Below are 26,516 nucleotides of genomic sequence, written 5' to 3'. Positions count from 1 at the left end.
TTGGGTAAAAAAGATAATGTCTCGATATAAGTGTCCACTACAGTCCTAAAGTCGCTTCTGATTGGCTAACATTTTACTTATTCTAAGTGAGAAAACTTTTTTTCGGTGTTATCACTTTACCTCGTTTGCACAATGTTATGAATGAAATCACTCTCAAAACCTTACAACTGCAAAGATATAGCGCCTAAAAAGTACCGATATTTTCAAGGCTGTTGTGAACTTTTATATCATATAGCGTAGCGAAGTGTTGGCTATTGAAACAGAAATATTAACTCCGGTATTAATTATGTAGTTTGCAAATAAAATGATGTGACGTTGTGCATTACTGCACTTTCTAAACGAAGCATAGTAGGATTGACAAAATTCGACATTTTTTGTATAGTCTGTGCACTATTTGATTGCATTTGACATACTAATTCACGACCTATATTAGTGTATAAACTATCTACGTTTAAAACGAATAAAAATGTACTTTTTACGTTAATATGATTCTACGATATATTTTAAAATCTAACTCTTCTTAATAGTTTTTGCTATCCTTGCAATATTATTTTTTGTTGTGTTTTTAAAAAAATATTTGAAACAAAAAGTCGTTAAATTAGATAGAACATCCTAGGTTACGATTTTAAACTAAATATCCTAAACTAAAACTAGTTTTTAAAACTAAACTTTCATAATACAATAAAAACTATAAACTTAAAGATATGTCTTTACATTTAGCAGTGAGATATTTATAATCAAATGATCAACATAAAAGCAAATATATAAAAAGACATTTTGACAGTGATAACAAACAAATTAATAGCTTTAAATGCTAAATAGAAACATATTCATTTTTTAAATACATTTCAAAAAAAAATGTTTTAGAAGATGTAGAACAATCCTCTGAAAAATACTATCTGAGTCTTAGATATAATTAAACTAAAACTACGAAATCCTTTTATATTTGAAGAACAGCAAAACTCTAAATCCCTCTTTACATATCTACATTTTGAGTAAAAACTAGGCTCAATCTTTTGGGTTGAGTTTTTCAGTTTCATCTATTTCATCTAGATGCAAACTTTTTCCGTCAGCCGACATTCTAAATAAAACATGTTTTGAAAATTAATTAACAATAATGTAAAAAAAGCTTTATGAGCTAAAAATATAAAAGTAACGAAAAGTCATAGTATAAGATTATACAGAAGTGTTAAGTTACAGATTAAAAATAAAGTTCTCAATCAAAAACTTAACCGGTTAAAGTTACTTAAGTTTTAAAATATTCGGTTTGTTATAGGTTTTTAAATTTTTAGTAACGAAGTTCATATTTATAAATATGTCATTACAGCTAAAGCTATATTTTAAAATTCAGTTTGTATTTTAATATTAGGTAACTAAAATTTAGAACTCTTAACAAAAGCTTCTAAAAAACTGCCTAATTTACGGTTTGTGGTTTACACATAGTCGTATAACAATTGAAACCTTTTTAGCAGTTTTCTTCTTCTGTCAGAGTCGTACGCAGAATCATTGCTACCTGAAGAAGAAAGACTGCTGACCCCTGACAACCTCCTTGTGTTGTTCGTTGCTATGGTTACAGGTGGGGGTTTGACCGCTGTAGTAACTGGTTCGCTCAGGTTAGTTACCTGTGCTGACAGCTTTTCGTACGTTGCTATGGGAATATGAACCACTCCTGATGACTGCTTTCTGGCGGTACTTGCTAACAATTTTTTCTTGTTAGTCTTAAATTAATTAAAAAAAATTAAGGAAGAAAAAATGTTAAATCAAATAAATTTACTAATGATTACTGTTATAATTTTCATTTCAAGTATTCTAAATGTTATATGATAGCCACCAACTTACTGTTAAAAGTGGTCATTTGTGTGGGGTTTTGGGAATGAGACATTTTACGGTTGACAGTTGAGGGTAAGCCCCTTTTCCATTTCCATTTATTCACCATCTTTTTCACTTCAACTCTCACTTCCGACGTCATAAAGCAGTAAAGTATTGACACCATCGCGCCCTGTGTCACGTGTTGAAACATGTTGCAATTAAAAATAAACATTGTTGTGTTACTTTACTTTGAAAGTCAATAAAGGAATTAAGAAGATTATTTGTGTACACTTAAAAAAATAATTTTAATTTGAAATATTTTTATCACTTTGAGAACAAATAGAAGGTAGACTACACAAGTAGCTTTTATAACAAAAATAGCAATTATTGTAAAAATTAAGTTAACTGTAACCATTTCATTTTTTATTTTTGATAAAGGTAAGATATAGTTGTTACTTTATAAATGGAATTAAAAAACAATAGTTATAAATAATTGGTGTTTTAGATACTGATTGTTTTACTATTTTGTATAATTTTGTATACTCACCTGAAAAGAAGTGAATACCATTTCAAATGCAAGCTTGATAATAAACTGAGGTTTATCTTTTTTAGCATCAATATCATCTGGAACGAATAGGAAAATAATGTAATGAATTCCCAGCAAAGGTATCAGCGCAAGTGTCGACCTGTTTTTTGAAAATCTATAGAATAAAGAAACTTGGAAGCAAGAATATAACCTAATTTAGTCTCATATTGATATGACTTTAAACTTTGAAAACTTCTTAGTATAATTGTTTGCACAAGATTAAAATAAATTTTGAATAACAAAAAATATATTAATGTATCTTTAAAGAGTATAGTTATTTATGTTGTTTTTCAAATTAACGTTTTTTATTTCAAAACGAGTTTGCATTACCAAAATACTAAAAGTGTTTATTCATAGTATAAAAAAATTAACAGCCGGTTTTTCGAAAAAATATACAAACTGACTAAACTTTAACCTTGCTAGTCTGTAAGTGTAGTCATTTTTGGCCATGTGATTTGCTCTCAATTTCTTGACAATTATTCGCACAATGTTGATAAATATTCCAAAGTTAAGCTGCAAAAAGAATGAATCTATTTATTTTAAATTTCTGTTGATAAAGCTTATATAAATTCAACTTAGTGCTAAAGGTTATTGCTCAAACAAAACTTTTATGGTTCAAAGTTACAATATTAAAACCAACGTAGTTTAAGACTATATTGACATTTAAATTTATTTAACTTTTAACTCTTTTTACTATATCAGAGCTTTAATCGAAAGCTGCATGTTTCAAGGTTTCATATGCAGTGTATGATCCATATGAAAGACTAACACTTATAGTGAGAACGACAGGTCCCTGTATTGACCACCAAACAGCTTTGTTTTCCAACATTTCCCAACATCCGACATTTTCAAAATAGTACCTGAGCACAACCCACGTCAGTGTTGGTATCCAAGGGCCGCCTGTTGAAATTTCGTTATGACGTCATTTAACTTTTTCATTAAACTGGTTATGTTATGGAGCAGTAAGTATTGCTTTTAAGCTGTTTAATTCAGTAACAGTCCGTTTGAATTCAGCAATATTTTACTATTTTTTAAAGATTTAAGAGGTTGTTGATGATTTTATTTAAGTTATCTACAATGCTTTAGCCTAACTGTTTTTTATTTAAAAAACGCTGTAAATGTTATATTAATTATTTTTTACTAGAATTTAAGCAGTTATAGTTTTAGAATAGAAATGATATACTTAAAAAATAATACTTGAGTTTTAGATCAGTTTAAAAATGAGTAGTTTAAGACTCATCAAAATAAGTAAAAACTTTTTTCCTTATACTACATTAAAAAAAAATCGTTAGTTGAAGTTTTAAATATTTTTTACCTAGTCTAAGTCAAATAATCTATTTTCTTAACGTATTAAAAGTAGCACAAAAACAACGAACATAACTCAAATGTAAATAAAAAGTTAATTCGTGCTTTTACAATGTTGTAAAATATCAGGATTTCAAACAGTATTTTCCAGAAAGAACGAATAATAATACTAAAGACTTTAAATCCTTTTCGTTATACCATAGTATTTCTTTTCACAAAACAAACAAGATTTTTTTATGTGTAAAAGTTAAAAGAGTTAAAAACGGAACGTACCCCAACCAAGCGCCATGTAGTGCGGAAAATGTCCCTGCTCCGTCATTGCAAACGAAAGTATCGATTGAAGGTAAACCCCCTCTATGAGAAGCCAGAAAAAATTACAAAGAACAACGTAATGCATCAGCATCATCACCATTCTACATGATGTCTGTAAAAAATAATTAAATTTTTGTTTATATAAAATTATAGTACTCATTTATTTTCAACTTTACTAAATATTTTAACTACAAGCTAACACCAAAATAACAACTAAAACTAATTTAACTGCGGTTTTTATGAAAAAAACAGAATACTTATAGTTGTTTGTATCGAGGAACTTTTGCAGTAATATCAGTTTAGAAATAAGAACTAATAATTTACAAAAGTATAAGTTGTACAAAAAATCATTTTTTTTAAAAGCAGCTTTGAGCACTAGCTATTTAAAACTCAAAAAATATTTTACTTATTGCAATTTTGGTTAGATATGTATCGGTCTTTAAGTTTATATGAAGCAGACAGCTTTAAGCAAATTGGCTTTGACTCAAATAAAAGCTCCATCTAAAAAACTTTAGCTTATTGATTTCTATAATCTCCACATGCAGTATTTAAATTTAGACGTTTGTTTTTTCTGTTTAGAAAGTTTCAGAAGCTAAATATTTGAAGCAATTATTTAGCGGTATTTCACAAAATTTAAAAAGCTTTAATATTTGTAAACTAGCACAAAAGTATATTCAACAAATTTTCATAGAAATTTGGTAATATTTATATTTAAAATTAATAATAAACTTTTTATTTTGAAAAACAAAAGTTAAAATACAAATAATAAAGCAAATTTTTAACTAAAAGTTAAATTTTTTTGTAACAAAATTACTTTTCTGGAAGACTTAAACGCAAAGCTAAACTGCAATTTATCATCGAAACCTTTTAAGCTCACTTAAATTTTAAATTAATTAAACCATCAATCAATTACCTTGTTAAATATTCTAAAAGCTGTTTAAGGTATGACCCGCATAATTGCAAAACCATTTAGGTAATAACAGTATAGTTTTATAAATTCCTTCTATTATCATTCTCACAGAGTTAAAAGTCTAAAAAGCTTATTTAGCTAATATATAGTTTTCAAAGTAGAGAACTAAATGATAGTTGCTTAATAATTTTTTAGGCTATATTTGAAAGAAGTTAATTCATTACTTGTTAAGAAAATGAGTAAATCGGCTGAGTTTTAAAATAAAGTAGTGACCAATAACTATTCATTATCAGACTATATTCAACTTTGTATTTGTTTTAAGTTTAAAAGTAATATTTTAAAGTATATTTAAGATCGTAAACAGCTTAAACAAAACCACAACTAAATGTTAAATGGATAAAACAAAAAATGAAATTAAAAAGATCTAAAAAATGTTTATGACAATTTTATAATTTTCATAATAATTTCATACTAACTTCTAAAAATGTTAGATAAATAAAAAATTGTTCATTAAAATTTGAAAGGCAGTCTATAAACAGTCTTATAGATTATGGTTTCAAAATTCTTAAGCTACACTTGTTTTTAAAAAAATTGTTGTTTTTATATAAAATCTTTTTCTACCAGTATACAATAAAGTTTTTTTATTTTCAATTTTGTAAAAATAAAAAAAAATACATTTTCAACCTGCGTATTTGACTGAAAATCTAGATTAAAAAAATAAATTTAAAAAAATGTAAAATATTGAATTTAAAAGTGTTAATTTCCGCTTATTCATTAAAGCTACAGTCGCTTGGTAATAACTTTAATAAACTTCACAAGAAAACCTTTTTTCTACTAATAGTAAACAAACTAACATTTGGAACACAGAACTTGTACAACTGTTCATCGTTGAGGTTTCTGGGATCGGAATTAAAATCTGCATAGGGATCAATAAGAATTCGGTCTTTGATAAGGATGACGCAATACCGAAATATGAATGAGATCATCAGGTTTATGTGCACGTAGTTTCGAGTACAGTGGAGTTTTCTGTGGAAAAATGTATTTAGAAAATAATCTAAAATTTTAAGTTTTTCACGCCTTCATGTCTTTTTTACTTGCAGCTAAGTTTGATTACAAAAAAAGTATGTTAAAATGATTAGGGAAATCAAGCAAAATTAAACTGTCTTCTAATGTCATACAAGTCTTAGTTAAGTTTCTAGATTTTTTAGTTTCCTTTTGTAAATGTTATAAAACAACCTAGAATTGAAGAGACATACAAAAAACTAGGCATTAACTCAAATATTACAACTTACTATACAAGTAAACATTATAGGACTCTACATATTTTTCAATAGCTTATTTATACTTTGAACAAACACTGACTTGAAGAACGTGAGTATCAACAATGCGGCAACTAGAAACACGAGCGATATTGCGTATCCTATTTTGTAAGTCAGTGTCAACCCAGACAATATTTCTTCCTGAAAAACATCATTGTTGTTCAGAAACTAACGGCGTGATAATTTAGAGGTATGTTTATTTAAATAAAGCTTTTAAGCTGGTTTTAAAGTTTTTACCTGTAGTAAAAAGAATCGTCATAAAAGAGATCAAACCAAATAGATAAGAAAGAAAAAGAAAGTTTTAGAATCAAGGATTAACTAACTAAATTTAGAAAGTAAATACAACTGTATAATCATGTATTGGTTCAAAACACTGGAAGCCAACTAACGTATTCAAAGTTTTGATCGTCTGCCATCTTGTTGGGATCGTTATTGATGTTAAGTGGAGCGCAAGATTGGAAAGTAGCTGTCTCACCAATGTCCCAGTCTATCATCCACGTACCATTGGAAAGACACAATCTCTGAACTTTTCCTTCTTTACCTATAAAAAAAAGATATGCATAAAAATGTTGATATGATTTTATTTTTTTCGCAATTATGCTTAAAGTACTGTTTGAATATTTTTTTTTCGAAATCTAAAGTAACTTTAAAGAACAACTAAGCAAAGATTTTAAAATACTTGTATACGTTTATGTTGTACAATTTAAAGACAAGCAAAATAAAAACATGTTTTTGCTTGTCTTTAAGTAATGAATATGTTTGAAATGTATGTAAAAAAAGCAAACTCATGAAAGCAATTTTATTTTACAACAATCATAATACTTATGTTATTACTCGGTACATTGAATTGCGTTCACCCAATGTAAATTGCTAATTATAAAAAGAAATTTATTTTGTTAAAATGTAAATTTTAATTTTTTATAACCTACATATTTTACATATTGTTCATTTTGTAACAATTTTCTATTTTTGCTAGTTAAAAAAACAGATACATAGGTTTTTTTATAAACAACGACAAACGCTGCTTAACTAAAAACTACAAAAGGTAAAAAAAAGGTTCAAAATTAATAAATCTAAAGTCATAAGCTTGTTAAAAAAACTGATAAAATAGATTTTAATTAAATTTGAGTTACAAACATATATTTGATTTATTAATAGTAAATCGCAGTTTGAAACAATTTGTTATAGAACAAAGTAGTTTTACTACCTGTATACAAACGTTATCCAGCATAACTGCTACTGGAAATCTTATGCTGCATGAATAAACTCTTTATAACTTTTAGTAAAAACAACAATTTTTTGTTGGACAATATATCCATTCAGCTGTAAAAGACTGAGCGTAATGGCAAAAAAAAACTTAATGGAAATTAGAATGGAAATGATGAAATAATTACGGCTTAATTGTTTCGATGCATGAAACGAAGTTATTAAGGGTTTAAGGGTTCTATGAACATTGTATTAGTAAAGGCTTTGCTTTTGAATAAAGTAAACATGTAAAAGCTTATGTATAAGTCTTAACAAGATTTTACTATTACAAAGCTTAAACGGATTGAAGATTTGTTTGTTGCTTAGAAAATGTAAAAGTGCATAAACTGAAAATACTCTAAAACCATTGTCAATTTTTTTTTGGAAGCACTTATTTACGAATGACTTTAATAAATTGGAAGTTATTTTTTCTGAAATAATTTGTACAACAGTAAAAATATTAAGTACGCAAGCCTTTAAAAAAAGTAGTTTTTTTGTACAGCTTTATGTTTAGATGAAAAATTGCAAAAAAAAATCAGAAACTCATTTCAAAGATCTTATATAATCTTAATTTTTAACTATATACGCAGATTATCTCTTACTATAATGGTTGCTCAAATTGGTACATAATTCGATTCTTTCCAATTTAACTGAAGATTTAAAAAACTAAACAAATTTAGGTTGCACTGAAATTTTATATAAAAAAAATTAAAGATATCTTTAAATTAGTTTTAATATCATAAACAGACGAATTTTAAATAATACCTAAATGTATAATAGCTAACGCATAATCAACTTAAACAGTTTTTAACTTTTTACAAAATTCTAATTAAAAAATAAATCAAGTCTATATTTACTATTTTTAGTCTAAAAGATAAAATATGTATACTTTAGTAACTATTAACTGAAACTATTGGTAATGAATAATAGATAAACGTTTTTAAAATCAACTGCACGATAGCTTTCCTATAAAAACTATGTTTGCCAAATGATAAAAAAACGTTAGTTTGCAACACATTTGTAAAATAATACATTAATTTTTGGCACAATATTAAAATATTCGCATTAACCGGCATTCAATATCCGTAAAAGTCTTCTGATAAACTGAAATAACCTTTTGAAAATCCTAATTTAATATTTATTTTTCATATTCCGGATGAACTTAATATTAAAAAAAATAAATAATTTGTTACATACGACTAATATTCGCTATCTTAGATTAACAATTTAACTTAACTAAACTTTAACATCCTTAAATAGACTTAAAAATATGCTGTTTTTTAAGAAAAAAGCTCTAAGTAGAGTTTAAAAAAGTTGAAGCCAACAAAAATAACCGATAAACAAAGTAAGTTATGCAATGAATTAATATTAAAATTTTTGGATAGAGAGTATATGGTTTTATAAATTAGTTGGTGTAAAAACGCACCTTTTCTTAATTAAGGTTAAACTATACACTATTGAAAATCTTAGAAACAAATTCATATTTAGTTGATAAATTTTACTTGAAATATACATGCAGTTATTAAAACAAACTAAAACGCCAAAAAAGTTTAACTTTTTTTTCAACCAAAGCAAGTTTATATTTGTAAGCATTTACCTGGTTTGATCCCTTTCTTTGCATAACCATCAAAATCTTATAAGAAAACAATTTAGTATTTAGTAACCTTACATTTGTATTGTTTGTAAAGTAAAAGTTGTTTTTAACTTTTTATCTGTCGTTTTCGAGGTTTTAGTTCAAAAAATCATTGTTAAAAAATTATTACATGTTTTTAAACTACAAAATAAAAACTTAAGTATTTTGAGACTTATTATATTGCTAAGAGTCTAAAAACAATTACCTCTAGCAATTTAAAACAAACATTTTACGGAAAACAATAAATATCAAGACTTATAAAGCTGCTTATTACAATAAACTAGAGTTTTAATGAAAGAAACATATAGCTGTTTCTAATTACATAGTTTAACAAAAAAAAATCTTATACAAGTTTTAACAAATTAATTCAACAACTTCGTTTAAAGAATAAAAATTTTTCAAAGGTACACAAACTTACGACAAATAAAAATTTAACTGTTTAAATAAAAATGTTCCCATTTTAATTATCAAGTCATGTAAATTTAGACTCACGGTAGAAATCGGGACACGGATGATCGACCACCTGGCTTATTCTCGAATGACTCCAGCAAAACAAACCGTCCGCTTCCCCCTCACAAAACGCCTCTGTGACGGTGTTTCTTTTGTTACGTCATAAGAGTAGTAAAAAGAGTATCATTTAGACCAATTATTTTTAAAGATTCAAAGATGTTGATATTTATAGCTAGCTTAAAAAAAAAAACAAAAGTTTTAAGTTTTTTAAATATACTTATAACTGAAACTATTTACATAAACTACTTTTTTTTCCAATAAAAAAATACTTTTTACCTCCGCTTTCGTTGAAGGAAGCTTTTGTCTCTTCCAAATGCTTGCTGCAATTATGTCTTATTTTGTAAAGTTCGCACATAAAAGCCTGCAACTCTTTCCCATGCGACTGCAAAATGTTTGAAAACACATAGTTTGAAATTTTATATAAATTATCTTAGTCCAAACATGAATAAAAGTTGAAAACTTTATGAAATCTAATACTAGGGTTGTTATGCTATCATAATTTAATTTATGTTCAACAGTTCACAATGTTAACAGTGCTTCCTCCAATAAAGGCTCATCATAACTTATTATGGGAAACTGAAGGACAAATATAAAGTAAAAGTTTAATCAAAAAGTGAGGTAGTAAGCGATTATTGTGCATAATCAGTCAAAAATGACAAACTGATATGTGGATTTCTACAAAGACAAATATACTATACTTTTAAACTTAGTTAAAAAAAACCTAATAATACCTAGTTGCGATATTCAATAATAATATAATTCTGTATGTTAAAAGAAAAACATATTACACATTAAGATTAACTTAAATTAACAACCTGTGTTTAAAAGTAGTCCTATTTTGTAAGTTATTTTAATTATATTTTTTAAATAAATTAAATTATTTGTTTAACTACTATTTAAACCTTGATAATCTTTGTAAAAAACATTTGTGATAGTTTTATTTTAAGTAGCTTAATTTTTTACTAGTGTTTGTAAGTTTATAATAAAGTAGTCATAATAATATAATAAAACTTCCCAAAAACAATACTTTTCGTTAAAGACATGTAACATACTAATTACTTTATATTTATTAACAGTAATGAGTAATATTAATGAAACTGCTTCAAACTTACAATTTTAACAGCCGAAAGTTGAATGATGATGAAAAGCAAAATCTTTTTGTTAGACATAGTGCAGAGTTGGTTGTCAGAAGTTTGCATCGGTCTTAATTTTTAGCAGTGTTAATGTTTAGTAACTTATAAACATTAAAGTATCTGAAAAACTATTTGGTTTTTAAAATAAACGAAGAAAATTTAAAAAAAATACGTACTAAACAAAGATTTTTTACTTGTTGTAACGTACTTTTATTAGTTTATAAGACCATTAAATTTCTTTGCACTGCCTGTTTAGTATTTTTTGTTGTAAATTATCTAAGTATTTTCATTCAAGACTTACTTTGCTTAAAGTAAAACTAGAAGGAAAAAAGTATATAAAAGAAAAAATTCCTTTAGATCAAAGTAAAACTTACACCACCAAGTATTATTATGTAGGTTTAAAGTTACAACTAAATCAAATCACTGAGCATGTATGTACATAAAACACAAGCTTGAAAGTTTTACAAGTGTTTGTAGTAGTTTTTTGTAATTAACATATATCAGTTAATACAATATAACTGAATAAGTACTGTTCTCATAATCTGTAAGTCAGCTTTTAAAAATCATAGCTTTTATAACAAAACCACTCTAATTAAACACTTTTAAAATACACTTTACTAAAAATCAAACATTTAAAACTTTTATAAAAGTTTACTCCACTTCCTAAAAAAAAACAAATAAAATTACGAATCCAAGAACCTAGCTTAGAATATATTTTGATTAACTAGAGCTAGGACTTACTTAAACTAACTTATATTAAAAAACATAAAACAATTAATAACTTAATTTGTTCATAATTATTTTTTTATCTTTAGTTTTTTATTAGTTTGACATTTAAACAAACAACTAAGTTTTATTAAGAGTTTTAGGACAAAAATACCAAACTTATATTATCTACATGTTATCAATGAAAATTAGAACGAGCACATTTAAAACAAAATATATTATTTAAAAACAAAAAAAAAGCTTCTGAAACTAAACCTAATACTTTTATTTGTAAGGTTCAACGAGCTTAAACATAGCTACTATTAAAGTGTTTGAATATAAACACATTATAAGTACTTAAATAATGCATAGCATTGATACAAAATAAGAAATAAAAGCCAACAAATGTATTTTTACTCAACTTTAATTGTTTCAAAAAAAGTAGAGCTTTAAAAGCAATACAAGTTTCCAATAATTTAAACGGGCAAAACACGATATAAAAAACTTCATCTACTACTGATTATTTTCTAGTAACGAAACAAAACGACTGAGTTTGTCTGTGGAAAACGACTAAAAGTCAGAATCGATCCGCTCATAATGTCAACAAAGTAAATGAGCTAGCAGACGCGCAATTTTTGCAAATGTTAAATATCACACTGAAGCACTGTTGGTTCTACAGGCAGAATCTAATTTTCCACACGAAAATGCTTAAAGCTCTAACTCTCGCTGCCAACAGTTTGAAAATCTAAAAGACATTTGCTTTATTGATCAGTTATAAGTTGAATTGTTAAAAAGGTTAATTTCAGAAATTTATTTTTATTGTTTTATGCATAACTTTAAGAGATTTTTCGTAGTGATAGAACAAAACTTGTAGTTAAAAATTAACCTAACATTTCATAAACAGGCTTTTTAAACTTTTTATTAAACAGTCAACTAAATTAAATTAAAAGAACATTAGGAGTAAAAGTAGAAATTATTATTAAAAAAGTTATTGTAAAGTTAAAATAGTTAATGAAAAATTCTAAAAAAAACAATATAATTACAAAAGTTTGTTTAAATTTCTTAGGATCAACTTTAAATGATTATATAACAAATTCTGTAGATATTATGAGTGGGACTAAGTAAAAATCTAACCACAAATCCAAAACTTAAATGGTAACTGAAAACAAAACTGCAAAAATTACTTTAAGACATGATTCAAGTTACGATTGTAGTATTCAAATTGGTATTTACCTTCAAAATTTTTACATGACAATAAAAGGTTTTAAATCTGTCTTAACAAACCTGTATGACATTACGACTTTTAAAAGGCTTATAATGTAACAAGATTATCTTGTATTTTAAGATTTGTACGGCATAAGACATCAAACATCAGTTTTGAAAGTTTTACAAAAGAAAATATACTGCTATTTATATTATTTAATTTAATAACAAACAAACTTATGTAAGATTTTTTTCTTTTAAAGTTTAGAATAAAAAGCTAACAAAACAACTTGTACAAGCTCTGTATAGAGCACTAAACTAAAAAAAAACAGTTTTTTTATTTTTAAACAACTGTAAACGATATAAAACTAATCAATTGTTTTTATATTTAAACACAAAAATCAAATCAAAACATTAAATTTCAACTTATAACTTTTAAAGCACTTGGTAATAGCCAAATTTTGAAGTAAATTTTTGTTGAGTTCGATCTCTACAAATTAGTTATAAATTTTAAACTGGAAGCTATTGTTTTAAAACTCATGAAGATAAGGAAAATAAAGATATTTTATGTATAACTGTATGGACGTAATAAAAATATTTTAAGCTTATTTATAATTTTTTAAAGTCCTGCAAAAAATTAATCTAAAACTAATATTTTGTTCAATATATCACAGTTCTTTGACAAAGTGTAATATTTGTACTTAGACAGTAGTCAAATCTTTTAAAATTATAATTGAATTAGACTTGACACTAAATTTAAGCTTATATTGTGTCTTAAGTATTGATATCAATTGTCTTTTTAAAGTTTAAAATAGGAAATAACTTTGACAAGATTAAAGTATTTCTGCGGGAAAAGGTTATGAGTAAAAAAAATAAGTTTAATTTTTTGATGTGCGGTTTATGTAAAAGCTGGTATAAATAAAAGAAACTTTTTAAAAGCTTTAAAAATCAATTTTAAACGTAAAAACATAAAAACTTTAACTGAAAGCACTTTACCTAAATATTTCTTAATATAGTTTTAAAGGGAATGAAATAATCAAATATTTAATATAAGTTTTAATTTCAAACTAGAAAACAACAATGTGTTTTTAACAATATTTTTCTTAAAGGTCTTTTTAAACTAATAAAAAACAGAAGTAGTATAAAAACTTATAAAAATATATACTAAACAATTTTGAACTAGTACACAAGAATTAAATATCTGAAAAAATATAACTACTTTTATTTTTATTTATATAATACATATTGAAAGGCCATTCTAAATATAACAAAACAATTCGAAAATCACGTGCAAAAAAGAGAAAATCTCATTAACTGTATCTAAGCCACAATCTGCTTATATTTTACAATCTGAAGATTATGTTTCGCAGATTCAATACTTTGGCAACGGTCAGAGTATTGAATAATTCATAGAAATGTCACAAACTTCAGCATTATTTTCTTATACATTGTAGTTTTGTCTTTGTACAGCCCACGCTATTTATAGTGTGAAAGTTCACGATTACACACGTTATTACAGCTCAGTCGTGGCTCAAATTTGACTTGTTTCAAAGTGCGAAGAACTTATAGATATTTTAAGACTTATACTGTTCAAGCAATAATTCTTAAATAAAAGAATAAGAAGTAACAGCTTATTTTGATTAGTTTGTTAAAATTGGAGTTTATTTGTGTGCGCTTTTTTATTGAATAATTTCTGTGTTAAACTAATTTCTTTATACAAACGAGGAAAAATGATACAAACTTAGTAAACAGTTAACTATTTTATTTTAAACTTCGTAATATACGAAAACAAGATTTTACGTTGAACCAGCAAAACTTTTTAATTAATACTACAATAAAATGGTCGAATTTAATAGTATATCAAAGTGTTTTGCACTACTATAAAAAACAACTTACTTTTTCCAAGAAAAGCAAATAAATTTCCTGTATTAATTTAACCCTTTTAGTAAGTTTTGAAATTCACAAAAATATCTTTACAGTACTGTTTTTGCTATTTATTATTTTTTAGCCCATATTCATTTTTTTGTTTGAAGTTCGCTGTTGGTCAAGTTATATAAAACGCTTTTAGCAAAAACAGCTTGTTATATTTAAAGCACTTTTATAATCGATAAAACTTCTCCCTTTTTGGCACTGTTGTATAATCTTTACATAACCTCTTTACTTAGAAAACTGCTGTATCTAGTATCACACTTTAAATAAATTTTTACTTCAATACACATTTGTTGATAAAAATAAAAAATCAAATTTGCTTTGTAAACGCATTGTTTGTATTAAAGTTATATTTTTTTAAACAAGTATACTGTAAGTACTTCAAATGTTATGAAAAATCAAAAACTAAGCTTAAACAGAAAACTAAAAATAACTATGTTGATTCCTTATTCTTCAATGTTGATACCTATTGTTGTTCTTCTATAATTGAAATTAAGGTCGTAGTTTAAAAAAAACAAGTGCTTGTAAACTTTCAAAACTCTATTTTGTTACACGAAATTAGTAAAAATATTGTGTATATCTCATAAATAAATAAGTTTTTAACTGACTGTCTTCTACTTTAGTACCTACTACTAATTTTGTTTGAAAACATATGGTTGAAATATAATTTTACAATTCAAACTGCATATTAAAAAAAAAAGTTAACCCTCTTAACCCAAATATTATTGTTTTTAGTTTCTAGGTGCTAATATTTTAATCGGATTAGCAATCAAGTAGCCACTTCAAATCATTTCAAGTGTTTTTACAGACATATGACTTTTATGCACTTGATTGATGAATGCACTTTAACTTATCTGGTAGGGTAATTTTATTATTTTAAATCAATTAAGACTTAAAAATAGTAAAAGAATCTAATAACTGTTTACAAAGTACAAACTTGAATTAACTTTTGTTCTGTTTCTGGGCGTTAAGCGATACCAATGTTTTACAGAACTAATATATTGTAAGTACACATAGTTTAAGTATATACCTAAAGTTAAATATATAGAGTAAAATACAAATTTTTTAACACTTTTAGATCTCAACTTTTCTTACACGCCTTTATTATTTAAATAGTTTCGTTTGTTATGCCTTTAAATAAATTGTACTTATAATGTCTTAAGACTGATAAAAAAGGTACTCAACTGAAAATATTTTTTAAACATTTTTGAAGATAGTTATTGAAAAGTAGTGCTTAATAATAACATACCAACTTAAAATTTGACTAAATTAACTAAACTAACAATGAAATTAAACTCAAGTAAGAAATAGATACAACACTTTTACTAGAACTAGCTTTAAAGTGTTTACGATTCAATAAATACGCTTACTTGAAGAATAGATGCTAACACGTTGGCAACATACTAACAAAGTCTGTCGACTTTTAAAACTTTCCAAGTAAATCGCTATTGATCGGTTTCGAAAGCACATAAGTTATTAATCTTCGTCTCATTTTTTTTCAGGCACTACCGCTAATCTAGTTAACCAGCATCTCAAACCGTGACAATCTACACAATCTTGTTTTTATGGTTATATTTTGAAAACTTAAAAGTTAGCTCTTTTTTTCTTAAGTTGTCAAAAATTGCTTGTATGAATATGTTTATGTGCTAGTATAATAAAAGTATTCAAGTTTAGTAGTTACAGTACATTTTTTCTTGTATAAAAAATGTCTAGATGTATTTATGTAAGTAAAAATAAAAACTGGAGATGTAAAATTAAATTTATTCAAATGTTCAAAATTATAGTAGCTAATGGATGTAATGATTAAATTGATTAAAATTAGGACGTTGACGTACTATTTTTCCTGTAAAAAACTTAGCACGTAAAAATTTTGAAATTAATTTCTCCTCAACTTGCTACTACAGTTGCGTAAGATTTTTTTTGAAAAATTGACTTTTTGGTACAAATTATTACTACATCGCGCAAATAACAAAAACTAGCTAGAATATAGCAAACTTAAAAAAACAGTTTTAGCTTAGAATTTGTTTTTGAAGTGTTTGGTTAGTTTTAAACATTTAAAACAACTTGAGCCTAAAATAAAAGTTTACTTTGCGTACAAAAAATAAAGTCATCATAATAGAAAGAACTTTAACTTTACAAATAGTTTCTCTATGGTTCTTTGAATAAGTTTTTATGTGTAAAAATGTGAGTTTAAACTTTTATTTGTATAGTTGTAAAGAAAAGCTAGTTTATTTCCGAATTTTTTAAAACTTTCCTATAATACAAAAAATTAGCTATATTAAGAGAACTTAATATTAAAAACTACTTATAATACAACTAAAAAGCTTAAGGTTTTAACTAACAAAAGTTCTAATTTAAGCATTACTGAAAATTTTATCTATTTTAGTAACCTTTAAAAGTTAACAACTTAACTTATCTTATACACTTTTTAATAAAAATAAAAATTGATCAATAATTTTAAGGAATTAAGTAAAGTTTTTAATTAGATATCCATTAAAAATTTAAAATTGCCAACAACTAAAATAGTATTGAGTATTTTGAAATTATAATATTTGTTTAAAAGCTTTGTTTTACTAATATAAAAATGTCACTTAAATATTATCTCGAATTAAAAAAAACTAAACTCAAAAATATGCATACTAAAAAACCTTAATCATAAATATCCATACTAAAAACATAATTAATAACTTAATTTATCTTATATACTTTATAAAAATTTAGAAAATTGATCAATAAGTTTAAGAAATCGTGTAGAGTTCCTAAAGTGGTATCAATTAAAAAATTTTATTGCTAACAATACAAATAATATCGAGTATTTTTAAGTTTGTACAGTTTTACTGAAATAGAAATATCACTTAACTAACATCAACATAACTAAACTTGAAAAAATACATACTTTAAAATCTTAATCATAAACTCTTTACTTAAACAAATAACAAGTCTGCTAAAACTAAACTTCAAGAGCTAAAAATTCTATAACGAGTGAAAGTCTTCTTTTTTCCAAAGTAAGAAAAAAAAAAAAGGCTAATGTAAGTTTTTAAGATCTTAACAAAATTACCCTTTCTAACAGGCATATGTCGGAAACTAATTTCAATACTTGTTTTAGTTAAAATTGTTTTGGTAAAATTTTTAGTAAACAGGTTTTCTATTCCAAAAAAGATTATTTCTGTTGAAAACATTATAAACACTTTATTATACTTTTTTTCGAATATTTTATCACTTATAAAAATACTAAACAACTTTTTTGTAGATAAATTTACGAAAACATATTTTCAAGATGCTAATTAAGTTTAAAGTTTGCAAATTAAAGTATAGTATACTTAGACGAAGTCAGACATTAACAAATTTTGCTATTTTCTCATTTGTTGTATGCAAATTAAAAAAAAAAAGGTTATTTTCATGAAAAGCTTTGTAAAGTAGTATGTACTACTTATCTTTAAAACTAGTATAATATGCAATATTATTATTTTAACATACTTTAGTTTTGATTTAAAGTTACATTCAAAATTTAGAAATAGCAATTTCTAATTAATTTGCATTCTATATAGACAAAAAAGATAAGTGTTATTAATTAATTTGATAAAATTAAAAATTACTTACTTTTTATGTCTTTTCTAAACAAAAAACTTCTTTCATTCTAAATATTTTGTTTAGTACATTTTAGCATTAAATTAGATATATAAGAGCGTCATTAAATAAAGTAAATCTTTAGAGTGTTTTAAGTTTGTAAATAGAAACAATACATAAACTTAGTTTAGCTGTAACTATTGTATGGTAAAACTAGCTGTAGATTAAGGTTAATGATCAGTTTCAATTAAAAGGCAAACATTTTAGTGATAACAACTTAAAAAATTAGATTTTTATTAGGTTTTATCAAATAAAACAAAAACATTATAGTTACTATAGCACGCTTTTAATTTATAAGTATAATAATATTATGTTGTCCTTAAAAACATTTTAAAAGAAGCAATCTAAGTAAATAAAATTGTTATGGTTGGCTTATTGGCTTATTCAAACACAATAATAATTTAACATCATGTTAAAAATAATTCAGATTTTATAATATGTTTTATACAAATAAGAAGTAAAACTGTTTTATAAAATGTAAAAGTTGCTACTATTACCATTACTTTGGTAATTACACTTATAAAATACTATACTACAATTTTTACGTTTTAGTAATACCTTTTATGAGTTACTGTAATATTAATATACTTAAACTTCTATAACAAGGTGAGATGAAGTTTATTAATATTTAATTTAAAATTATGTTATATTTTAATTACATTTACACACACATAGCTTTAAATTGAACTTAGATACTAAAGTTTTCTTATAATTATTTAAACATTTTGTTACTTGATAATAAACGTGAAAACAAATCATAGTCTTATTATTACTTTTATAGTATTAATTATGAGTAAAACTGATAATTATTACCTTTACATTTGTTGTAAAAACACTTACTTTTTCATACATTTTTAATTAGTTTTCGCATTACTCTTTAAAGCACCCAAAAACGTTTTTTCAAACAAAAATAATAAACTTTGTGTCAAGTTGGTTAAAACATCATTAAAAGCTTTCATTTCAAACAATGCAATGTATGTTATGTGGTTTTACTGAGTTAATAAAACGTGTCAAAAAATGGCTTTTAGTTATAATGCAAACACAATAAAAAAATAAAAAATGTCTGATTTTAGTTGAATTAGGAGTATTAGTTAAAAATTTTTATGAGTTCATATCCTTTTTAGCTTCTACGAGATTTAGCAGAAACCTTGGATTAAAGATTATAAACTTGTAAAAAAAAAATTTGTTATCATCATGCTTTAAAGATTACACAAAATTGTTAAAACAAACAAAATAAAAATTTCAAACGCTTATTAGACGTTTTTAATGTTGAAATGATTCCAAGTTATTCAATGTTAACTTCTAAAGCTCTGAAGAATTCAATTCAATATAGAAAAAAAAAAGATATTCAAAAAAATATATTACAAACTTTTTATTCTTTAATTTACTTTTCTAATTTAAATTATCATTCAGTTATATTTGGCGAATATTCGTAAAATTGAAAGATTATAAAAAATAGTTATTTTTTTAGATTTTCAAGATATAAAAAACTTTAGTATGTCTAAATATAAATTACTTATAAATTAAACTCTAAATTTTACAAAAGTAATTAAGAATTTAGTTAAAGTTAAAATGTTTAAATAACTTAAAACTAAAAAAAATTCACTAAATCTTAACAACAAAAACAAATATACTGTGCAAATTAAAAAGAATATAATGAGAATCATAATTGTATTAAAATTCCAATATTTTTGTGATCTTTTTATTTTAAAATTAAAGCTAGGTTATCGTTTTATAAACAAAAAAATTACTGTAACAAAATATTAGCCTAATTTTACTAATATTTTACTTTTTATAGGTTGTTTTTATTCGTTAAAATAGTTATGAAAAATAAAATTGTTTTTACTAAAGCTAAACTAAATAGAAGTATATTGAATAAAGGTTTTTACGTCAAAACCTAGCTTTGAGGTATTTTGAAGCATTTTAACATACGGTCTTAGATTTTATACGTGTTAGAGAAAAAAAAACAATTATTAAGTTGAAGACTAATTTTTAAGTTTTAATAATATTCATTCTAGTAAGTAATACTTTTTGTATACAGTCAAATTAGATGCAGAACGTAAAAGTATTTCTTAAACTTTAATGACAAACATATGCATTCAAAAAGGTAATACTTAACAAAAATAGAATCTATGTAGTTTAAGTTAATTAAAACACAATTAATTAAGTTAATAAATAAACAATTCTGTATTTTTTTTTGCTTGTATGAAATTATATTTTGAAAATTAACTTACTTAACAATAAAAACCAGACGAATTACGTATATTTCTACTACAAGTAATTTTTCTAAATACGTTATGTAATTTTAACTTGCTAGTGTAATTTCAATAATTATTTTTTCTTATACAAAAAATATTATAAATTTTTGTAAACTCTATTAAGAATTTCGATCAAGTTTATATAATGCTCTATTATGATGCTTGTCAATAACACAAAATCAACTGAACTTTTAAATCGTTTATTTAAACTATAGAGTTATGTCTTTTTTTATAAAATTGTATTTATAACCGAATTCGAACTTATTAGTTTCAGCCACTTTTATTATTATCAAAATTCAGTTTAATTAATATTTTTCAAAATCAATTTAAAGAAACTAACATCAATATATAATCAGATGAAACTAAATTTTCGTAAACAAACTCATGAGTTTAAACACTGATCCAAAATAAAGAGATAGTAAAGACTTTAGGCCTAACCACTTATTTCAGCTTAAATGGATTATTTGTCCCACTTAATGTAAAGTTAATTAGCTTGTGTAAGTTTTTGATTGCTTGTTTTTGTTTCTAATTTGTTTTTATTCAACTTTTAAAAGTGTGTTTGAGTTTTTCTAGGAAATTTACCAAATATTCGTCTGTTAAACATTTACTTTACTCTTTTCATTTTGTTGTAAAATAAAAATCAAACTGACTTTTGAATTAAAGTTTTATTTAGTTAAGTGCTTGATAAAGTACTTTTTACAAAAAAAACGCTTTTAGTTTTATGAAATCAGTGAGTTATTGATCTTTAAGTAATTTTTAGACTTTATTTAAGATTTATATTTTATCTGTTTGACTTAGATTTTTTTTAAGCTATAACGCTAATATATACGTACTTTTTTTTTTGCAGAATTTAAAAATTAGTTACAGTTGCAGCTTAAAAGTACAATTAAGTACAAACATTTTTTCTATTGAGCTTTTCTCGTTTAAATAATAACAAAAAACTTTCTGAAGATTTTGTTTTGCAACTATTTGAATACAATATTGTACAACGTTTTTGCATTCAAATAAAACTAAAGAAAAAATTAATTAAATTCAAAAACGTTGCTCGTAGACAGTCTATCTAGAGAAGGCTCAACCATTTAACAACTTCTTTTAGTATACTTAACTATTTATCTTTTTGTTTAACAATTATACATCCGAAAGTTCAATTTTTAAAAGGAAAAAAGAAAACTCAAGCTTTTTGGTAATATTGTAAGTTTGTTCTTTTAAAATATTTCTACGTAATTAACGTGAAAATTTTTAATTTTAATAGTTGTAGTACTGCTCAATGTAAATACTGAAAATAAAACATACTGTAAAAATGAAGATTATCACTTTACAAAAATTTTGATTACAAGTTTCTATTTAGGCTTTAACTGATTTAGAAAATTATATTTATCATATTCTTTAGCTTAGTGATATAGACTAACTAAATTGCATAACAAGTATAAGTTATCTATAAATGGTTGTGTAGTAAAACTTTAACATAAGAAATTATTTCATATATAATTTAATTCATTTAAATCTGTAAAAGTTAAATAAGAAATTAATTAATTTTTTCAAAGTTCTAATCAATGAACAATGAGTTTATAAAAACTCTGTGAAATTTAAAAATTTTACTATATTTTGCAGCTAAAGTTAAAATAATTATTACTTAATTTACACCGAAATAATTTTTTGGCTTGCTTAAACAACTAAAATTCAAAATCGATTTTATTACGAAAGCAAGTAAGTAACAAATAAGAATAAACTGTAAAACTAAATTTTTACAGGAACCTTACTTAAAAGCAAAACTAAATTTACAACGTAAAAACGCCTGTAAAATTGTTGCCAAATGCTTAAAAAGCTGAAAGATAAATCTCGATAACAAAAATTTCATTGATTAATTATAAATTGCACTGTTTAAAAATAGTTTTGGAACTCTTACAGTAATGTATTGCATAACAGAGGATGTGTTAAAAGGCACATGGAGATTTTTAAATAAAAGTTTTAATGTTAACTTGTTAAAATTTTAAAGTTTTTATTTGTATAAATAAATATATAACTCTTAGAACTTTATTTGTGAAAGCAATTTGTGGATAGTTTAGTAAAAAAATTGTAAAGTAAATTCTAATTAAAATTGTTTTATTTTAACAATTGTATGATTACAAGCTATTTGTCAACATAAGAAGTTTTGATATTACGAATATTCAATATTCGTACAGTTTTTTTACTAACAAAAAAATCAAGCCGAAAAAAACTTTTTCTTTACTTTAGAAATACTTTTTCGACATGTCAATGTTAAAACTAAAATGTCAATGACAAAGTAAAAACGTTGGTTTTTATTTTATAAAGTAATAATAGACACTAAAGGTAATAATTATTGAAAATAGTAACAAAAAAAATCTGTTGAAACAACAACAATATACTTGTTAAAACGATTGCAGGTTGCAAAAAAAAATCACTTATACTACTGCTAATTAAAGTTAAACATTTCTTTCAAATGAATGTGTTAAGTACAAATTTAAAGTAAGTTTTTATGTCATTCAAACTGCTGCTTTGTGTTTGAACAACAAAAACTTTGACAATTTTTATAGTAAAGTAACTCATAGCTAAAAGTAAAATTAATTATAAAGAGTCACAATATTAATATAAACATTAATCTTGCAAAATCTTGTTAACCGTATAATAATAATATACTCATGCAGCGGACTTAAACATAAATAATTCATAAAAGATGTCACAAAATTCCATAATTTTATTCATAAACTATTTGGTATTGCTCTTTACAATTCAACGCTATTTATAGTGTAAAAGTTCACGGTTATACTTTTTATTAGAATTTAGATTTGAATAATACGACTGTTTCCTTGAGGTAAATTTTACTTTGAAAATAGTTTTCTTTTTGTATAAAAAAAGAATTTTTCTAAACAGTTATATGGTTTTAAAAACAATAAAATTTTAGTTTTTTTTATATTTATATTTAGAAAATGATAACCTAAGTATAAAACAAATATCTTTTTAATAGTTTTAGTTTGCAAGCATTACATATTTAGTTAGCGCATCTAAATAACACCAAAGTATTTTTAAGTTTAGATTTATTGTACTACAACAAAGCTGATTAAATACCCAAAAGTTTTAAACTTTTTAATTTTTTATATTATTTAGAACTACCAAAAGTAGTGTTTTTTGCTTTAGATAAACTGTATCTTAATATATTTCTACCATTTAGTCGTAAATTGATCGAACTACTAATCAAGCATTTTAATGTGCAAGCTTTTAGTGCAGTTAAACGAACTTTTGTAAAAAAAATTGTAGAACATACAAAGCTTATCAAATGAACTAGTGTTTGTAAAAACATTTAGTAGAATAAATATTGAAGTTGTAGAATGTTAGTGGAAATCTTTAAATTTATTATTTTCAGTTGAGATTATAATTTAATGCAAGAAGTAATCATACTTCATAAAAATCTTAATTCAAAACATAATTTTCTGTTTGAAGTAATTAAAAGTAACAGCCATGTCTATTTTTAAACAAATTTCTTAAAATCAATAAAATTTGTATACAGCTGGCACTCACTTTCAGACTTTACGTAACTAATTCATTTTTATCAAAATAGCCATTAACAGTTGGTTATAAAACACTCGTCTTAAAATATCCTGAAAGAATTAAAAGTCTAACAGAAAAAATTGAACAACTTGTTGAAAAAATAAGTAAAGCATACAGTTGGTTTATTTTGTGTTAACTAGTTTTAAGGAATTTTCTCGACTTTGTCGATTTGTTTTAAAAAGTTTTTCTACTGTATTAGAAATAATTTTGAGTTATCAATATCACTAAATGGATAACATGATCAAAGTAGCGTAGTAATTTTAACATTTATAATGGCTACGACTAAGAATTTAATTGTCTTAAAATCAACATAATTTAATAAATTGTATGATCAAAGTAGCGTAGTAACTTTAAGACGTAAAACTATAACCAAGTAATTAATTGTCTCAAAAATTTTTTAAAAATTTCTTCATATACATAACATTACCTACAGCTTCTTATAGTTTTTATTTTACTCGTTACTTTTGTTAATTGATTTACTTTGAGTCGATCTTTACTATAAACTTTAAAAAATAAAATATTGTATTAAAAGAATTTAATAAAAGAAAAAAAATACTTATTACAGAGAAAAAAGTTTCCACCTAAATTCAATTTTTTAATAAAAGCAATTTTTTTAAAGGTGTACTTGAAAACCTATTTTTAGTTTTTTTATCTATTATAACTACATTAGAAATAAATCAAAATTTCGTAAAAGTATAAAATTAGTTAATAAATTAATTAAATAAGAATTGTTTAAATCTCTGTTTGTATCTCTGTTTAAACGAGCTGATATTAAAAATAAAACTTAACTCTACCAAACAAAACAATCATAAAGATTTATAATTGGTTACTATAACACTGTTAAGGCTAGAATAAACATACAACAAAAAGTATTTTAATTGCGTTTGAGAGAGCATTTTATGTAAAAGGTTTAGTTTGAGCAAAATTTTGTTAATAAAAACTGATATAAAACAAAGTAAGAAAGTTATTTTAATAATGAAAATATTTTAATCTAAAATGCGTTTTGTTTTATAAAATCTCGTTTGTGACAAAGAAATAGCTGTTTAATCATTTTAGTTTCTAATTCACTATTAAAGTGAACTCTATATTGATTTCAAAACTATAATAACAAAAGATTTATCATTTTTGATCACAAAATAGTAAAACAAAAACAATTTTCTCAATTGAAAAACTAATTTGATATAAGTAGTATTTTTTTTAACACTTTTCTACAATAGACTTACGGCGTTATTTATCAGTATAACTTTTAAACAGAGTTTAAAAAGTATGAATTAAAAAAATTCTGAAATAAAAATATAAGATTTTACTTGTACTTCAGTAATAAAAGTAAATTTAGATGATGTAATATGTTTTTCATTGTAAAATAAGAATTTTTATAGTTTTTTTTTAGTGCTATATAGAAAATTTTACATCGTATATCAAACAACATTTGTTAAAAAACTTAACAAAAAAAAACATTTGACATATACACTGAACAATGCTATAATTTATGAAACTAAAATTTATATAATTTGTATTATTGTTTAAACAACCTTAAAAAAAAATGATGACCAATAAAACTCTATTTTATGCATTTAGTTTTACAGCTTATTAAAGAATATTAGATCTAAGTTTCATTTGCAGCGATTTGTTTTTGAGTGAGGAAACTAAAAAAGAACTAATTACATCTTCGAAAAAGTCGCACAGAATACATACTAAAAAAAAAAAAGTATAAAACTAAAATTTAAAATTTTCTAAAAATTAAGTATAACTCACTATTTTAAGGTTATAATTAAACAAAACAACAACATTTTTTTTAATTTGTATGAGTCTTTTTGTATCTTAAGATTTTTATTTGAGAAGGATTTTGTCGCTAAACAGTTAAACTTTTGACCTACATGTGGTATTTACTTGTAAAGTTCACAACTTTTCATTGAAATTTTTAAAAACAACGTTAACTGAAGAAAAGATTCAGCAACTTTAACAAAGCACACTTGTTTTATTGATTTTGTACGTACTATCGAAAATCACTTAATTGGTTTGTTTTGAAGTGAGCGTAATGCTTTTATTTTGTATTTGAGAAAGGTTACGCTTTGTTATCATTAAATCAAGTGACTTGACATGAAGGTTTAAAAAACATTGAAACTATGTTTAGATACAGGGAAAAATGGAAAAACTCAAATATTAAAAATTATAATAATAAAAATATTAACAATAATATACAAAACAAACAAAATAATGGATTTATCCACAACTCAACAATAAACCAAAATCAATTGTTAGATCGACAAAAACAAATGAAATTGTATAAAAATATGTTTTTATTAAACTATATCTTTTTAAAACTTTTAAACAAGCCAAGAGCCTACAGGACGTATTGAAAACATTTAAACTAGAAACTTTAGAACAAATCATTTTATTCTGAATTATTAAACCTTGATTATATATCTAACTAACGCTTATATAGAATGAAAATAAAAATTATG

General features: G+C 24.2%; 1 protein-coding gene across 1 annotated transcript; it reads right to left on the bottom strand.

Annotated features, from left to right (window-relative positions):
* Positions 1 to 955: 955 nt before the first annotated feature.
* Positions 956 to 10,885, bottom strand: LOC145842645 (secretin receptor-like). The gene is made up of 13 exons (XM_082950118.1): positions 10,742 to 10,885; positions 9,906 to 10,011; positions 9,612 to 9,704; positions 6,631 to 6,782; positions 6,285 to 6,382; positions 5,777 to 5,948; positions 3,974 to 4,124; positions 3,165 to 3,295; positions 2,811 to 2,908; positions 2,357 to 2,495; positions 1,840 to 1,999; positions 1,462 to 1,696; positions 956 to 1,081 (listed from the first exon to the last, which is right to left on the bottom strand). Exons 1-13 carry the CDS (start codon positions 10,826 to 10,828, stop codon positions 1,009 to 1,011), a joined length of 1,695 nt encoding a protein of 564 aa, XP_082806244.1. The 5' UTR covers positions 10,829 to 10,885; the 3' UTR covers positions 956 to 1,008.
* Between the last annotated feature and the right edge of the window lie 15,631 nt (positions 10,886 to 26,516).

Source organism: Thalia democratica, chromosome 8, assembly GCF_965202585.1.
Source record: "Thalia democratica chromosome 8, ktThaDemo2.hap1.1, whole genome shotgun sequence".
NCBI lineage: Eukaryota > Metazoa > Chordata > Thaliacea > Salpida > Salpidae > Thalia > Thalia democratica.
The sequence above is the reverse complement of the archived record's forward strand: the minus strand, read 5'-3'. Positions and strand labels throughout refer to the sequence as shown.

Coding starts and splice junctions, on each gene's coding strand:
- LOC145842645 (XM_082950118.1), bottom strand. CDS start 10,828: ATGCAAACTTCTGACAACCAACTCTGCACTATGTCTAACAAAAAGATT. Junction 5,949..6,284: donor TTGATACTCACGTTCTTCAA/GTCAGTGTTTGT, acceptor ATTTTTCCACAG/AAAACTCCACTGTACTCGAA. Junction 2,909..3,164: donor CTGTCGTTCTCACTATAAGT/GTTAGTCTTTCA, acceptor TTCTTTTTGCAG/CTTAACTTTGGAATATTTAT.